At 42.1% G+C, this 19,448-nt stretch overlaps 1 protein-coding gene across 2 annotated transcripts in view; it reads right to left on the minus strand.

The window, feature by feature from the left end:
• adam12b (ADAM metallopeptidase domain 12b) overlaps positions 1-10,278 on the minus strand; it is a 64,150-nt gene extending 53,872 nt beyond the window's left edge. For both annotated transcript variants that reach the window (XM_031873206.1, XM_031873195.1), the window contains exons 1-2: positions 9,773-10,278; positions 226-332 (exon numbers count right to left, since the gene is read on the minus strand). In XM_031873206.1, the coding sequence (XP_031729066.1) occupies positions 226-332; positions 9,773-9,887 (222 nt within the window). In that variant the 5' untranslated portion in view covers positions 9,888-10,278. The remainder of the gene's footprint in view (positions 1-225; positions 333-9,772) is intronic.
• Between the last annotated feature and the right edge of the window lie 9,170 nt (positions 10,279-19,448).

Consider the following 19,448-nt stretch of genomic DNA (forward strand, 5'->3'; position numbering starts at 1 on the left):
TTCTCAAAGCGTCAGGATTCTGCTGACGCTGAACAGTTGAAAGGCTGACTAGTTTCAGGAATCATTTCACGGTATGATTTGCCGACGGGGCGAACAAGTACTTCGACAAACAAAGTAGGAAGGAGCTAGCGAGGAAACGTAGGGAAGAGAGTCATATGCTGCGGTTGTGTCAAACAACAGCATTAGCATAAGCTAGTGATGCTAGCTGGCCTTGTGAGTATTTACCCTGGCAGGGAGCTGGGAGAAAGGTCTGCGTTCCTCGCCCTGCAGCAGCAGAGGTACTGTGGTCCCATAGCGCTCCCCTCGCTGTTTAGCCTCATCTGGACTACTTCCTGTAAAAAACAACATCAGAACGAATTAAAGACTTGAATTATGAAATTAGGCATCACACTAAAAATGTAACAGATGCTTACACAGTGAAAAATGTCATCTGGCGTGCAGACAAAAGGGTGACAATATGGGTGACAACGTCTCCTTAATGTCCTCTTATATTCAAGCACACAATGTTTCAGGCAGTAAAAAAGCACTGCAACAAAGGCAGGGAAGCCTCAGACACAATCATGAGGGCTGTGGACCGTGGGGCTGAGCTGGAGTAAAAGATGACTGTTGTTCCTGTGAAGAGATGTGCTTTCCCCCCCCCCACACACATGGCCTTTGCAATAGGACCACAGCCACAGACAGATCATCAATAATAAATGCTCTCACACAGTTTATGAGCAACTCAGACTTTATGATATCTCCACGCAGGAATGGAGTTTAAAAAAAAATAAAAATGAAATTGTCCTTTCCACCTCTTATTTATCTTTTCCTCTTTCACTTTATATAGAAAGTCAGACACTGGAACTGCAGTCTGCTGCCTTTGTCCGTTTCCATCTCTTTAACATATCATTTAGCTCCTCTTTTAAACTCTTACTGAAGCCAAATTAACAAAGTTAGAAGCTGATTATGCTAATTGGCCCACAAAAGACTGCTAATTTGGGAGGCAAATACAATAGGATGTATGCATAGCATAGGATGAAACATAATAAACCGGATCAGAGGCTTCAGTGGCTTCAGTAGAATCGTAGTCATGGTTCCCTCTGCTCTCTCAGTGTGTCTCTGGGCTCTCCTCCTCCTCATTCCCCCACAGACAACAGAGGCCGTCGCTAACGCTCCCACGGCCTCGCTGAGCACGTCTGTACTGAAGCACGACCAGCAGGCTCCCCATGAAGCCCGATAAATGTAACCCAGAGAGGAGCTGTGGAGATGAAGCACACAGGGAGTGTTGGAAGGAAGAGGCGGTCTGAGGTTTCACAGTCCTGCTATCACCAAAGGAAAGATTGAGAGAGTGTGTTGGGTCTATATTTACTGTACACTTTAAGGTCCAGGCCTGTTCCTCAATCCCTTGAGATACGCATGTAAAGCATCCGTTTGTCTGCATCGCATGTGTAGCGCCACGCAGGGTACAAAAAGAGTTCAGTAGCACACCGAGCAGAGATACTAAGAGACATATTTTCTTCACCCTTCCTCCCTCTCTCTCTCTCTCGCTCCTCCCGGCTGGAAATATCTTCATTTTCAAGCTCTTAAAAAGTCTGATGTTTCCTTTCTTTGAAGACAAAATGAAGAGATGGCTCCTGCGCCACCACCGCAGCTCCATTTCTCACAACTTCAAACAGTCTGCGACAGCGGCCGCCCCGTGCTCTCAGCGTGGCCCAGACTCTCCATTTATTCTCAGTGCGTAATAAGCTAACAAGGGCATAAAAAGGGGACCTATATTTAACGAGGTATTCCAACATGTGCCGATTGGTAGTTTGTTGGTTTTAGTGGTGCGTGAAAACCACGTTAGACAGACGGAACACCGTGACCGAGACCACGGGCTGTGGCTAGAGTGCCAATAAAAGGAGCTATAAAGGGAAAGTCGAGCAGACTTCTTGTTAATAAACGACTTCAACGCTTCCACTGGCGTGACGTCCTCTCGCAATGCATTCCCATCTCTCGAATACTAAATGACTTTGTGTTAGTTAAACTATACGGATGAGGAGAGGACACAGACTAGTTGCGAACAACATGCCATCAGACCACATCCGAGGGCAAAGCAGGGCCAACAGCCCGCCGCCGCCGCAGAGGGCGAGACACAATGAATTCACACACTTTTTGAACAATCTTTCCCTCGAAAGGCATTACTGCTGTTGCATTTGTTTTTATTCGCGGGACAAGAGGGTGGGAATACTTGGTTGAGGAATAAAGAGGAGAGCTTGAAAGACAATTTCAAAAGGTTGGCTAAAGGTTTGTTTCAGGTTTTTGTGTGCGGGTCTCTGTGCAAGCTCTCCAAAGAGAAGCATTCCCTTCAAACAGCAACATGACATTCATGATGTGATTCATGATTCTCATGGGCTTCATCCTCTTTGGGAACTCAAACTGGGTTAATCCCATATGTTTTCCGGAGAGTGTCTTGATTGCTTTAGCCAACTACGGTTGTATCTCCATATTAGACACAAGGGGAAAATCAGCTGCGGGTCAAACATCTATAAAAAAAAACCACACACAAGTCTGTTTGGCAGCCTAAACATCATTCCCCTACTCTCTGGTTACATCTCTTCCAAAGCCAACTCCTTTTTGATCATCTAACAAAGGCCATTTAGCATTCTACCCTGAGCATGAGCTGCATTACTAACTAAGTGGTCAGTAATGTGAATTGAAACAGGGGCTGATGTCCACTTTACCCAGCAGGGAAGTGACACAGCCAACAGAATAAACAAACTGAATCAGATGGCGACGCAGGACGTAGGACCAAAGCAGCCTCATTAAGCACACTTAGTGAGTTACCTGCTGTATTATGACTTCCACACATATTTGTTTATCCATATTTGTGATAGAAATGATGTACGCATAAATAACGTGCGAACATTTTCTGCATTCCCTTCAGTTCATAGCGGAAACAGAACACTCTACTTTTCATTCACACCCTGTTATCTGCTCAATCAGCAATGTATACGCGGAGTGCGTCTCCGGAGATGAACAAGAGAATAAACAATATGAGGAAGGTCACAACAGGCGTGTGAAGGACATGTGGTGATCTATACGTGAGGTATTCAGAGTACAAGAGAGCGAGCGGCACTCAGGGACTTCGGTCAACACCGGCATACAAACCACGTGCAACATACCGGGTACCCCCCCCCCCCCCGACATGTTTGTATTGATTTAGCACACGAATAACAGCATCACTTTTAATTCAGCTTAAAAGTTCAGTCTTTATGTAGGAAAGACAGCAAGTTAGAAAATAATCTCAACACTATCTCCCAACATCATGCGATGGAAAGCTTAAGAACAGCTGTTTAAGGGACGATATGTTTAATTGAACTAATATAAGAAGAAAACAGTTTAAAATACCCATCGCATTTTCCTGAAGCCCAAGCTGATAGCTGACCAACGGTATTGAGTCTACTTTTATGGAGGAATAAGAAAACCAAAAAATATTTACATTTCAGAAGGCAGGAACCCATTTTTCTGACACTTTTGCTTAAAAAAAAAAAAGACCGAAGGGAATGTTTAGTATCCAAACTGATGCAGATGTATTCTGACAATTAACTAATCAATCAGCTCATTTTTCCAGCTCTAATGTAACAAACACTGCGATGTGACTTTCCAGTTATTTGTGAGCTCAGGCCTCTAAGCTCAGAGGATAATAACTCTCATTATGGGTTTGAAAATGGCAAAGACTTAATGTTCAATATCTGCACGCCAGCTGCGAAAACAAGCCCTCCAATCAAACCCCTGCGATGCGTCTGTGAGAGCTCTCAAAAGGTGAGTTCCAGCCTAAAGGGACCCGCTGGAGGATCCTCGGTTAACGAAGAAAAGGAAGACGAAGTAAACATGATTACACACGAGGACGGACGTCTTTTAAAAGAATACATCTCGGGCCAAAATGCTGACAAGCGACGCACAGCAGAGGTGAGTTCATCTGCTGCAATTGGATTTGATGGAAGTCTGGCTCCAACCCAGAATCATTTTTGGGAGTGCCTCCTGTATTGATCACACATTTTGATCATAAAATGGCCACTTTTTGATCCAAGCTGAAAGCAAAGCGCATGACATCGGTCACACGTCGAGTAAGAATGTGAGACAGAAGAGAATAAGAGCAAAAGGAAGAACCAGAAGAGCCGGCGCTCAAGTGCTCCGATTCAGTGATGGTCTGAGGGACTTCTGCCTCCGACACTCCACTTCTACATTCAAAGAAATCAAAAGACATTGGAGGCTTGAAGACGGTAAAATGTTTTTTTTAAATCTTTTTGTTCAAAGCGGAAACAAAATGAGCTCTACGAGCACTTCAGCAGAGCTTTCTGTACACATGCGATTACTCATTCTGTATGAAAACACCACTGACCTAAAGAGGATGACCAACGAGGCCGCTTTGAAACATAACACAGCTAAAGACGACCTTAATGGAGTCGTTCCTGGAAATATAAACGGCACGTAACTTAATTAAAGACGGTGATACCTGTGAGGTTGACCTGACATTGATGTAATTAGCAGGAAGTCATTCGGAGGAATAGAAAGACATCGACATCATCTACAATATTACAGGTTGTTACAGAGACTCGGCACTAAAATAAAAGCATGGCTTTCCTTTCATAATAAACATCTTTTCCTTCCCAGCACATCAAAGAGAGCACTTTGCAATTGCTCCTGTTAAAAGGCTCCTGACAAATCCTTTTTTTATAAACAGAAGAAGAAGAAAAAAGAAGCCCTGCTGCTGACACAGTTCATCTTCAATACGATGTTCCTCGACTAATGCAAGATGGGCAGAAGTAGACAGCGTTGTTTGGAAAATGAGTACAGCTGTCGCTCTGTGAAGTGAGAGCTACATTGCTGCACATGAATTGATGTTTGTTGCTCGAGGTAACTGAAAAGATACTCTTCAACTGATGTAAAAAAAAAATAAGTCATCCATTGAAACGTGCAAAAAGGCTTCTTTTTGAAATGTTTTTTTCATGACTCACACTCTGCTGGTTTGTGTTCTCCCGCAATAAAATGGGAATGACAACAAGACACTGTAGCTGTAATGTCCGGGCGCTTACCATGTTCAAAGACGAACTCTGAAAGCCATAAACGTGCTTTTACATGTATATTTAAATAAGTATATTTATTTAGAGATGACGGTAGAGGGGCAAAATTATGAAATGATATTTCTTCCTCACTCCATGTCTCCCAGCCTGGGCGAAAGAAACATGATTTTTTTTTTTTGCATTACTACGTATTAATGAAATCCAGTATGTACTATACACTAATCATCACAGTATAGTGTTTAATGTATTAATAAAACAAATATCAAAACACTAGTATGAAGGTATTAGGGTCTACCAGGGTGTTTTGTAGGAGGTGAAAATTGAGTGTTCCTTCATTGCCTCATTTCAACAGTCCTTCCCTCCATCAACTCCTTCATCACTCACTTCCCCAGTGATGACACACCGGCGTAATTAACGTTGAAGTTGAGAAGGTGTTGACACACCGGCATAATTAACGTTGAAGTTGAGAAGGTGTTAATCCTGGACGTGGGACCCCCCCCCGTCGATCTATTCCAAACAGAACAGCCCAGTATTGGCCTGAGGGAGTAACGACAAGGTCAGCAGCTCACGGTGAAATAATTGTAACAGGAGACTTCCCAGGGCGGGTCGCTGGTATTTGCTTGCGGGTCCCGTTCCCGTCCTGTGGGAGCAACAGCGGTGAAGCCAATACCCGGCTTGTCCTGCACAGGTTTGAGCATTAAGTCTCGGAGAGATGGGGACTTCAGCTTGCAAGATTTTGGGGATTAACAGAAACTTGTCACACATGCTGAGGGTCACCTAGCAGCTATTTGTGAGGGAGAAGGGACTCCGACAAATATAGATCCCAATAACTTTGGGATGGATTACCCCTAGTTTATAACCAAATACCTGCAAAACGAATCACATTCACATTAACTTCAGATGTACTTTCTGTTTAGACCAAATAGCACGCGACAGCCTCACACACACACAGGCACACACGCACGCACACACACACACGCACACAGATCAAGAGGTCCCAAATTGCTGTGAGCAAAGCACAACCTCAAAAGGTCTTTCTTTACAAAAGATGTTCACTTCATATAATCCTCTCTAAAAAGAGCCTCTACTCTCCCTCCATCAAAAACTCCCCAAATATACAGGCTGATGGTTTAAGAGCGTGGCCGGACTCCAATCAACGGCGTCTGCACTGACACGGAGGTGTGACGACCTTTCTGTTACGAAACTATTTGACGTAGGTTCAGTTCGCGGGGCAACTGCAAACGAGTCTCAAACCAGAATCGTGTTGTTGCATCACTTCACTTTCTTGTTCCGTCCAAAAGCAAATATCTCTTAAGAAGAGCGCTTCTGTCAAAATAAAAAGCAAAAAACAAAGCAACCGCTGCTCTGAAGAATTCATATGTTCACCAGCTCTTTTGTGTAGCCAAGAGAACACTCCCCATTCCTTCTATTACACCTCGCCTCTCATTCATTTTGAATGGGAGAAGTGATGGCTGCATGTGTACATCTCTTGTAAATACGATATCTGCCTTCATGCTGCATTCATACATTGATGTTCACGAATATGTTGCGAAGGCGGTGGCTCTTCTTTTTGATTTCAGAGGAAACGGTCTGTTAATGGATGAGCGGCGGGTGACTGTCTCCACACTTCTCTCTGTGAAGGCTGATGCAGATGGAGGGTACATGTGATTGACAGCTGTCTGTCGGGGCCTCTGCAGCTGGCAGTCTGCAAACTCTGTTGTTCTCCTCACAGATTCGTGATACAACTCACATTTTCTGTCATTGGGTCATTGATCCGGGATAGTTCAAAGCATTATTCTAGGTGCACGTGTTAAGTTTCTCAGATTATCACACAGCAGCATGCATGCATGAGTCGGCTTACCTACTATATGTATCTCTGATCCCGTCATCCTCGGGGCAGAGCAGCAGATGATGAGCAGGAGGAAGCTAAATCACACTGATGGCTATAATGACCAACGATGCGTAACGGAGGGAGACGTTTCTAACCGCGTCTGTCGTTCCCTCGTGGCTGACAAATCAATGCCAGCCTGCCCTAAAAATGTCAGGCGACAGCCACCCGCAAGGGTTTGAAAGACAGACTCGGGGTGAGGCTGTTTCCTAAATGGCTTTAGCAGAAAGGGGGTTGTTTTAACCGGGATGGCAGACATACGTCAGCGTACCTACCGCAGACTTGGGAGGACGGGTTTGAGTTACGTCCCAGGAAACCGTGCTGAAATGTGCAGGTGAGAGACCTAAGTATGGGAAGTTCTACTTGTTTCAGGGCGCTCTGGTGAGCATATGTTCCCGCTCTCCGGCTGTTTGTTAAGACAACAGAGACGTTCTAATCTTTTGAATTCATTTTGATGATATCCTCAAATCTAATCCAGGGTCATCTCGATCTGTCTCTAATTATTTATTGAGTTTTCTCTGACCAGAAGAAGAAGATAAAAAGATCCGACCCTCAGAAACGCAGTTGATATGCAGAGGAGAGACAAAGAGACAGGCAGAGACGGAGAGAGACGTCCATCAAAGATTTGTAAACACACTCTGCTCGATTCTCGCCCTCATGGGACTTGTTTTATTTGAGCTTTTTAGCTTTTTTGGAAAGCTAATGAGCAGAAATCCAACTCAACTACTCATCACCTGACTTTAACTTTGTAGATCCTTTCAAAGAAAGAAATGCCAGTAAACCCACATTTATGTGGTTCTTTTAAAACCATCTTTCAATGTGTTACTATTCTGAGAGTCACTGTCGGAGCTGCCAGTCAACCTTTTGATCTGTTCACGCATTCTTTGTGATGTTGAAAGGAAAGGTTGGATTTGTCCCCGACACCTTTTCTTTACGTTTTTAGGCAGCGGGCGATATGACAGTGAAATGCTGTAAAGCACATTCAATAAATAGCCTTTTTGTTCCTCCTCTGTGCTTTATGCTATGCTGGGGAAGAGTTTTTAAATATGCTGTGACGAAGATTTCATTTAAATTTCCTCAGCTGTAAACTTTTCCCACGCTTTCACTTTTTTTTTTTCCTGTAAAAATGTCCAAAACATACACACCGCGACACTCGGGAGACAATTCTTATTATCTGACGCACCACTGACTTCAGTAACTAACACAACACACTTTCTGAACTCTGTCCAGGTAGTCGATTGCATCCGAGTGTTGGCACGCTCGGATGTGTTCTGTCAACAGAGGACTGAATGTCAGTCGGCTCTGATCCAGATCTGGCTGCCAGATTTGGCTGAGGTTTATTTATTATTTTTTGGGGGGGTGGACTTTAGCTGATTTAGTCTGAGAATCTGTTTCAGCTAGCATCACTCACGCTATATATGGGCAAGGAGAACCTCCCTAGCTTGGTCCTGGATGATGAAGACATCGCAGCGCACCCCCCGCTGAGGTGGATGGAGGCCATTAAATAAAAACTTTTTAGAGAAAGGCTGAAGTCAGTATCCTGCTGACATCAAAGAGGTGGTATGTACCGCCTGTTTCATTACTCACACTATTTTTATTCCCCCGGCATTCATACATGAGCTAACCCTCCGAGTGAGAGCTTTAATGACCCCACACCGAGATGATGCGTGTGGTAAAACATCTCCTGAACTACATCTTTCCACTTCTTCTCTGCCGGCGTGGGTCGTTTTGTTTCAGGGAAGCTTCACTCTGCGGTTCTCTAATGATGCAGCCTTCATGTTTGTGAGCACGAAAGCATAAACAATCAACAGTCTGCGCATTACTTCGAGAAGAACCGTGGTCCATTCACTTTTGTTACATGCTTTTTAATGATTAAGACCATGAACCAAACTCCTATTTCCATTGTATTGTGGACATTTTTTAGGACTTATTAAGCTCTAATTGTGACATGCAATGTTGTAATCACCTGATAAAGATTAAGATTAAGAGATAAGTCATTTTATTTAACCTTATTAATAATTGGAGCATGCTGTATCCCAACTTGCCAACTTGTTTAAGGTCCATATAGAAACCACTTTCACAGTCCAACCTAAAACCTAAAAGATAGACTATAGCTGTGGTTCACAAGGGGGTGAATCTCTAAGGGTGTATGTCTCTGATTCTATCTTTGCCATTTTGTCTTGGTACATGCAGAGCCACACACACACACACACACACACACACACTCACAAACACACACACACACACGCATACACACAGAAACCTGTATCCTGGCTCCTGCTCTGTCCCATCAACACAATAGCTGGGTTGTCACTGTCTTATTCATTCAGCAGATTAGGTTTAGCTGCTGAATGACAACATCCTGTTTGGTCTGTGTTTACAACCTAAAGATAACGCTGCATCCTCCTGGATGTTAAACTCATCTGTCCATCCCAACACTTCCCTGTATTGTTCCATCCAAGCAAAAAGACAGATCTAAAAAAAATTAAAAAAAATCTTTTCCACTCTGCATGTTCCAAATGTAGAATGCCCTGCAAGAGGATTACAGTACAAACTGGTGTGCAGCATTGGTATTATAAGCGTATACCATCAAGCTTATCTATAAAAACGAGGGAGATTAGTCATTTAACAAATTGGAATTTCTATAAACTACATTAAGGTAACCCTGCTGCTAACACAGAGCTGTTCAGACTGTATGTATCCGGATGAAACACAAATTAAATCCAGTCCAAACGCTCAACATCTGGCTCAACATCTTCAGCACTTACTTCACATGAAAATGGTCCAAATGACTAATGACAGTCATTTGAACACTCGTGTTTTTTTTTTTTTTACTCACCCTCCCGCATATTGTAAACCGTGTTGTCAGCATTTCCCCTCGCCGTGGACAGACACCAGACGCGCAGAGCGAAGAGCAAAAAGGCAAAGTTCCTCCGCCGCCTCCAGGTCCTCATGATGCCCGGGCTCGGTGAGGTGAAGCCGGGGCGGGGAGGGGGGGAGGGAGGGAGCGTTCCGGTCAGACGAACCAGCACGACCAGACACTTCACACAGGTGACAGGATGGAGATACAGGTCATAGCAGTTCACAGGAGGTGTAGTAGCGAAAGGGGGGGGGGTGAGTCTCGCCGCCGAGACTCAAACGAGATGTGGCCGAGGCTGTCGCTCCAAGAAAGAAGCTGTCAAAAACTTTTCCTTCCAACGCCAGACGGCGAGTGACGGTCTGGGGGGAAAAACGTACAAATACATGCGTTAGCTAAATGTTGCTAATGTGGTAGTGGATAGGGGAGTGTGACAAAGAGCGATAGGAGAGGCAGGAGGAGAGGATGTTGGGAGTAGTGAGGCGGACTTGCCATCCCTTCCAGGGCCGGAGCAGCCACCCTTCGCCATGTGCGCTTCAGGCTCCGCTGGGTCCTAAAGCCGGACAGGTTCAAACACGATTAAGTGAATAATATTTTAATAACTTTATTGAACAATAACGGTGACAAACAACAGGACAGGGTGTAGAGCAGAAAAAAGACAAAACAAATGTATCGTAATGTGTAATAATAAATACATTCCGAACTCTTAAACATATTTCAATACAATTGTCAATTTACAGAAATAAAATTGTAGATACATAAATCATTCACCTGACAATGTACCAAATATTCATTTGCAGCAGGGATATCCACAGATTAAGAGATTTAAGAGATTCCACAGATAAAATGATACAATATACATATATACTGTATATATACATATATATATATATATAAATATATACACAAATATATATAAATATATATATATACAAATATATATATATATATATATATATATATATATATATATATGCAGATATATATATATGCAGATATATATATATATTGCTTTTGATCTACAGGGTCTATGGTGGATTAAGATCATCGATTCCTTCCCAAACTCACTCTTTGTAAGATATAGTGGATTCTGGAAAGGGCACCTCCCAAGGCGGTTACCTAGTTTGACTATGGCAAAGCTTGGAATGTCATTTGCTGGAAAATGTAGTGTGAAGCACTGTGATGAGTTGTGTAGAATGACATTTATGCATGTACACTGATGGGATTACAAGCTGACATTTAAAAAAATGTTAAGCTTTTAACCTGTTGAACCCTTATTTCCCACTAAAAGTTTATTTTTTCAAAATCCTTGAACCAATGTTTTAAATAAAGCTGTGTGAGTTTAAACTATGCTTGTCTGCGCATTGTGCATTTGTCATGATTGAGGTTTGTAATGAGATGAACTAAGAACACTTCGTGATTGAATTTCGGTGTGAATGTTGTATATTAAAAATGTACTAAGCCCATCAAAACGATGAGTCATTCCTCATTTTGAAATACCACTGGGATGAGATTGCATCGTCTCTTTCTCCATCTCTGTGTCCAGACACGCACAAACACACTCTGACAAACAGTCATCACTGTCCCCATCTGTGTTTAGGGCAGGCTACCTGAATCTAGTTTAGTCTAATCTTTTTTAGTGTGTGTACGCCAAAGGCAAATAAAGTCACAGATGTCATTTCATCTCCACTGAGACTACAAACTGCAAAGAAAATGATCAAATATACTGCTTTACCTGAGGTTACTTTGATTGAAAAAATAATATCCCAGTGTCTGATGTATCTGTGTATCTTTATTTTCTCTCTGAGGAATTTTATTAAAATGTACACCCCCCAAAATACACCCTTATTTTCTCTTGTAACTGTAATTGTTTCTGTTTTGTCTGTGTGTTTGAATGACACCCCTGCTTTTCTTGCCTGTTGCTCACCCTACGATTCTTTAGTGATACCAATTTCATACAGAAAATATAGCAGATTTTAAAATGGGAAGACTTTTTGTATGCATGTTAAGATCACAATCCTGAAACACAGCACTGCTAGAAAGAGATGGCCATGAGGCTAGACGTTCAGATAGTATGGGTGCCAGTGAAATGACTAATGGCTTAACACATACATATAATGAGTGTCACAGCTTCAATGTACACAATTAGCAGTGTAAGCTCGGCTAGTGTTCTCCTTTCTAAGCCAGACATATCACTCTTACCCTCAGGGCATCTGAGTCAGTCAGAGCGGAGCGAGGGGCCTCACAGAACACAGTGCACATTATGCAGAGATACCGATGTGACATACAGACACACGATGCCTCAGAAAGGGAGGCTAACTGACAGGAGTCCTTCTCCTCGTATACAACTGCCTGTCAGTCTGTGCTCATCGTCTGGAACCAGCACACATGGCAGGAATGCATTTCGCCCATGCGGATCATTTATTTAAATTGCCTTGCTGGTAACACAGCCATCATTTAAGTCAGTGGAAAGCAATAATGTTTACTACATTTGTTCCTCGCTGTGGGCCAAAATCAATCCACCTAGATGCAAGAACCTTGCAGCACCTGGCAGCTGGTCCATCATTTTCATTCTGCAGGAGACTGAACTACAGTAGGCCTACCGGACTAAAGTTTGCCATTTAACCGAGCATTTTGTTTGGGATATAAAACACTGTCAGTGTTTAGTCAAGAGCAACCCACTCACTAAAAGTCCGCCAGAACAGTATGCATTTATACTGCGCGTTTGTCTGAGTCCTGCGGCACATGTCCTTCCCCTGGTCTCTTTGCATCCCAGCAGGCTCTGTCTAAATGCCACAGATATGTCAGTCACCTTTACAGGCTATATGTGGACTGCAGTCCCAGTCTGTGCTCAGAAGTTTCCTCTCTCATTACAATGTCATCTCTGGTTTGGAGCTCTCGGACAAAGGCCCCCCTTTCACGGGCGTTGCGTGTCTCCTGAGTTTGATTAGTTGGAATTCCAGTGTTCCGGATGGGAGGATCCAGAGGCCTCGAGGCGGACGTGAAGCCAATGACGAAACATGGTTCACCCTTCTCCCACTTCATACACCTATGCAGTAGTGTACAGATGACAGAGTCAAGGTGCTTTGCTCAAAGCACTGGGACTACAATTTCCTGGAAAATGACACTATTTCTATACAGAATGTCCTTGGAATGTTTTTATTTCATCTTGAGATACATTAGAGGAAAAAAAATTTATAGATAAGGAATCAAATCACTAAGGAAATGAGAAAATTATAGGAATAATCTGTATTGTGTTTCATCATTCAGTGTGAGCGAGAAAGACAACTTAGAATTTCATCACTTTAATATTTCAAACATAAAACCATTTCTTAATTAGGAGTGTGTGGGTGGTAGGTGAGAAGGTTGAGCTTTGTCAATGTCTGCCCAAAATAACACTCATAAGCATATGCATCATATAAAATGTTCATCTATATCATACTTTGAAGTGTCATTTTGGTCCACAAAATGCTCATTTCTCCATATTTAGCCAATGTGGCATAGACAGAAATATACAAATGGGTCTTACGTAAGGTATCAAAATAAAGTCAAAAACTGGTGAGAAAACTACTCTAAACATGTTCCTGTCACTCTGTTGACAGCAAAATCTTGTTTACAATGTCTGCCAAATTCAATTGTTTTGTTTCTACTGTTGCATTACTTTGCATTGTAAAGCAGTCAGGATACAATGAGCACAGACACATGCTGAATGAATATGGCATCATGTTCATGGTAACATAAATTGAGATAGAATCAAATGTATACATAAACACAGGCATAGCATACATGGAGGAAAGTGAAGAGCCAGAATGGCCAGTGTATTATCCCTGTTTGCCTTTCGATGTCTCCCATTTATTTTTGCAGGATCTGGTCCAGAATTCTCTGTAAAACAAGAAACAACATTGAAACAACAATGTAATGAAGAAACAAACAGATCAGGGACACATGCACTCAGACTTCCCTTCCCTCAAACCCTGTAGAGCAGATCTGCATCACAGGAGCGACTCATGCTGCTAAATTGGCTTTCATTTCTATCAGCCTCACCCCTGAGGTGGCCAAGCCCAGAAAGGGGGAATATTTCTGCCTTGCTATCTGACCAAACACACAGCTATGCAATCACCCTCCTCTCAAAGTACCACCCAACAGCTGGAATCTCATTTCTGCCAGCATTTAAAACCGCCCACCCTCTACGTCTCACTATCACTACCCTCTGTGACTCTTCTCAGGGGTGTGTGTTGCAGACTTTCTGACAAAGATGAGGCCTCTAAAGCTCACACACAACTCTCTGTTCATCGTGGAGGAACACACTCCTTCTCCCAATTTCACTGGGGTTGGGCCAGGCTAACAGGTTCATTTCGAGAGGTGGCGAGGTCACGCTGGCATCGTTACAGTTGCGCCCGCTGCATTTCTTCAAGAAACAAAATGTTCTGTTACAGAGCCATTTGACGTCACACTATGCTCTATAATTGCTGGCACTGTCAGCAAACCACATTATGCTGATTTACTGTAGATTTACTAAAAGAAAATTGCTGGTGGCCCAGAGCAAACCAGTTCCTAGTTTACGTAAATGTTGGCAAATGAGAGCGAAGCCAATCATGGTGAGATCATGCTGAATAAGTTCTTGGTAAAAAACACAAATGCATTATCTTTCTCTCTCTCTCAAACACACACACACACACACACACACACACACACACACACACACACACACACACACACTATCTGAAGCTGCCATGATTGTGTAATTATCTGAAAGAGATTGGAGACATCTCTTTACATTTTTCACATCTCACCTGACTGACAGCAAACTCATTGTTGTGGTTATCTTATAACTGGGAGAGTGAGTGAAGGCTCACCCACAAGTGAAGCTGAATGGATCTGTCTGACACGGCATGTCCTAAATAGATCATTCATTTGCCACATCCCCCTCACTCTCGGAGGATGATATACTGCCTGTTAAATCAGACCCTATGCATTATGTCAGCAGGGTGTCTACTGTGCTGAAAGCCAAAACCACACCGTGGTACACGGTTTAAGTTGAAATGGGCTTAGCTGTGATGCCTTAAGGGTTTAGTTTTAGGCTCTTTGTGTTTCCTGATCTGATAGAGGAGAAAACACTAGTCACAGAAGACAAAAGTTACAGATTACACATCAAATATGAGGAAAATGAAATGGCCTAAATGTTAATTTTAAATGTATTAGGGTGGAAATCCAGTGTGATAAATAGCAGAGGATCTGCCTTTAGCAGTCAAACAGGGACCTCTGCTGGATGAGGATCAAACCATGTTGCATTAAATGAAAGACGCTTATACAGAGACTCTCCTTAACACTTCATTTATACTTCATGAGCATGTGTCATGTAGATTCAAGAACTCAAAATAAAATGGAGGGGTAAACTTCAATAACACCAAAATGTTTGTTGTTTGTTTGTTGTATTTAGGTGTGTTAATGTTGACATTTCTAGAAATAGGCTATCATTTGAATTGGTGTGTTTCTTAGATTCAAAATATCCAATCAAAACCACTGACACACTTGATACGTTAAAATATTGTTGGCATAAAACATATTGTGCAGACACCTGCTTTGAACATTTCTTATCCCCACCGACAATTATAAGATGACTGGGGTGATTTGCTGGAGATGACTGTAATATTACTTATTCAAAAATGAAATGTTGTACCTAACTGCTGCCCACCTCCTGGTTGGCAAAGACGTGTAACTAGACTACAGTGACTCACATCTGCACCTCTTCAGAAAACCTACTCATCAACATAATTTCTTGAAAAAAAACATTCCAACTTTAAAATGAGACCTTGGTGCAGTGTTACACAGCATGTCTCCATAAAACAGTTAAAGCACAGTGTTATAATTTGAGTTTTATGTTTAGGATTTTAAGCTTCATTTGGTGCAAGGCTGTTTTCTAACCTAATTAATTTAATTAGTAGAATGGACACATTTGATCAATGTTTCGAATACTTTTTTGTGCCAAGAATAAATCCCAGCTTTACCTTTTTAAAGAGGTCTGCTCGCAATCTGTTGGTTTGTGATACAGCCCTCTTTTTCTCCTCCTCTTTTTTCTTTGTTACCTCTGGCAGCTGGTTGTAAATCCTACAGACACAACAAAAATGCAAATTCATACAGGGCAGAGGAATATGGCATCAGAAGTCTGGGGGTGGCTGAGGTATGCCAACAGATTGGCATACTAGAGACAAGGTATTATCTAGTGAGACCACAGCCTGCAAAAACCTGTATCCACTGATAAAGAGGTCTCACACAGACTCCTTTTTCACTCCCACAACTACAGCCAATGTGTTACGAGATCCTCCAAGTCAGATAAAGTCGCCTTTGAAAAAAAATGACAATGGACAGCCATCAGCTGATCAGGTGTGCCTCTCCAGATAAGACAAGAAAGAAAAAGAAAGAGATAAAGGTATAAGGTATACAGAGGGTACCTCATATCTCCTGTCAAGACATTTGGACAACAGACATCTCTTGTATCCATGTGGGTGTGTGAATGTGCATCGTGTTTGCAGCACAAACCCGAATGCATGGCAGGTATGCACGGCAGATATGACAAACAAGCTTGATGGATTGTGCTGAATAAAAACAACAAAGAGCAAGGAGAGAAGGAGTGACATCGTCTGTCTGGAGAACTCACCGTCTGGACCTCAGCTGCATCTCTTTGCCTGATATAGTCCTCTCTCCAGGCTTGAAAAGGTTATCTAGGACACGCACATACACACACAAACACATAAGAATAGCAAATAAGAATGCATATGTAAATTCATCTTGGATATGTTAATGAACACTGTGGGCTGTCTGAGATCTCTTTTTGTCCAGACACATTTGAGCAATAACGTACTGCCACACACACACAAATGCATGGAGACATCAAATAAATAGCATACATAGCCATATCCAGTCCTATTAAGTCTGACTATTCTGTCTCCCTCAGATTGAACTGAGGTGAATTGCCAGAGAGCTGCTGCTCAGGTCAACAGCACCAAGACTCTTTGTACATAATTAGGCTTCAGACTTCAGTCAGAGACCAGTGCGAGCTATTCAAAGCTCTTAATTCAATGACTTCTCTATGACCTCCCAAAACTAAGTCTAAGCCCTTCATTAATCTGACATGTAACGCTTCCCTACTTTATTAATGTTTTAGTAAAGGGTTGAGCGGCCATGTGTCCGGTCCAGTTGGACTTGCTGCAAAGAAAAATTGCTGTAAATAATCTGCTGTGATGAATGTGTGCGGGGAGAAAGTGTAATCAGAAAGCATTTAAGAAATTCAGATATTACCCAATCTATGAATAGAATCAATGCCATGTATAGCTTTTAAAATGCCATATTCTCGTAAAGCAGTAGTAGAATCAGACAGGTGAGTTAAAACTGCTGAGAGAAATGTTGTGGTCAATTCAACTAAACATTGCCTTCCTTGTCAGAGTTAAAATAAGTCTGACATCTTCAGCATGAGAGAAAAATAAAGCTAGACTGGCTTGTGTTTACACTGAAAATATAACAGCATTTCCTGCATGGAAATCACAATCTGCACCTTCAGTTACATCAACAACATTAAAGTTAGACACAGAGGCACACATGTGAATCTATTATGTTGTCACTGTGGAAAGTTTCTATTACAACCATAGAATTATAGGCAATTTTTATACCTTGCTGGACAACGTTTTTGATGCCGGTGTAAATTGGGCATTTTGCATAGAAATATGTTTCCCCCGCACTTTACATCATGTCTGGGCACCAGTTATATATATGTGTCTCTGTGCTTGGTTTGAATTCATTCTTATCTGTATTTGTGTATTCATAAGTATAGTGTTTTCTTTTTTCCTATATGACAAATGCTTGTTTGTTGTATTTTGACCTTGTTTAATTCCTGGCTGCAAACCAGTTTCCTGTGGTATAAAAAAAAAGTTGGAACAAATAGAAAAAAAGAAACATCACATTTATATTCTAGACACTTTTGGTCTCAACTTGTGGGTATTACCTGCATACAGAGTTTGAGAAGGAAAGATGCTTCAACTGATCTGCAATACTAGATAATGGCCAGCAGAGAGCAAAGTTGGATAATTACACTATGAGGAGAATAACATGTAAAATCACAGCTTTTTTCCCCAGATCATCTGAGGTTGTTGAAGTTAACATGAATGTTCTGAAGCAGTTTATAGTTCCTTGAAAAGCCAGTATAATTCAATATGACATAACCAGAAGTTCATTGTTTACTTATTTCCAAGTGTATGTGTGGGGCTATGCAACCACTGAAGGAGCCTTCATCCCAACAGTCCAGTATTTGATGTGTGTGTTACTCCCCGCAGAAGTGATACAACGACAGATGGGAAACATGGTGAAAGATCGATGTAGGAGATGAGTTCCCGCTTTCCACTGACTCTTGGGAGACTATCCCAAGTGCTAGACTGAGTATTGGTTGCTGTCGTCAGAGGTCGACTGCCACACTGCTTCTTCCATTACTTCCAAGGATCTTCTACAGTATAATCTACAGTTGGTTGTTTGCTGCTGTCATTGTGGGTGGTCTGGTGGCAGAACCGAAACCCTCCGATTGAGATATTAAATTGTACTTCTGCTTTTCCAGGTTCCAGGCAGAGCTATTTAGCTGCACTTACCACTGAGCGGATCCGGTGTGGTGCAGTTCCTCTTTTGTTTCTCTCGATCCTCCCTGAGGCCCTGCTCAAGGTCTGGATTGGAATCCTGCAGGTATCTCCTTCTCCTAGCCCTCTGCTCCAACCTCCTCACCCGACCCAGAGAGCGGCTGATGAAGTCTGGCCTGAGGAGCTCTAAAGCCTCCTGGGGTGGAAAGAGGGATACATAGAGTAAGCTGATTGTTGGTGGGAAGAATACAGAACAACTCATAGACACTAATCCTGTGGAAAGAGAAAGAAAAAAAAAATCTTCCGTGGGTTAGAATCTATTCTGAGCATAGCCTAATCTATTCCTTAACCTTGGAGAATCCTCTTCACAGCCTTGTAATAGCTAAGAGGTATAGGCAACATGGTAATATTATGCTCAGCGTTAGCGGGGATAGAGGTAAGAGAGCTTTACTCACAGGGGGAATATGAATCCTTTTCAAACCCCACTGGATCCTTACCCCTCACAACGCTGAGATAAAACGTACATCAATTGGGCAGAAAAGATCCTTTTTAATTGAAAATGAAATAAAATAGCATGAAGGAGAGAAGAAAACTGAAAATTGTGTAATTATTAAAGATGTCAAACACCAACTCAAGCAAAAATCCCTCCAAGTGTAAAAATCAGCCCTCAGGAGAAACTGATTCTGTTGTGAGGATGTTTATTCCAAAAGTAAACACATTAAGATTCTCTGTGTCGGAAACCTTCATTGAATTAGTCTCTAATCTAATGCATCATTCCTAAGGGGTTAAAGGTTCCATATGGCAAATAGTTAATTTTTCCACATCTGATCATAAATCGTGTGCAGTTGCACTGCTTATAATAGTATACAGCTTGCTTTTAGTGGTATTTTCTTGGTTCCATAAATGACCTCAGGTTGTCAGTCTTGGTTTTGTACTTAGTGAAACCAGTATTTGTTGTCTTTGCATCCACAGCGGCTCCATTTAATATTTGATAGTGACTGTGAAGTTTGATGGATCAAAAGCATTGGAACAATAAAAAT

Source organism: Anarrhichthys ocellatus, unplaced genomic scaffold, assembly GCF_004355925.1.
Source record: "Anarrhichthys ocellatus isolate YVR2014 unplaced genomic scaffold, GSC_Weel_1.0 scaffold3, whole genome shotgun sequence".
Classification (NCBI taxonomy): Eukaryota; Metazoa; Chordata; class Actinopteri; order Perciformes; family Anarhichadidae; genus Anarrhichthys; species Anarrhichthys ocellatus.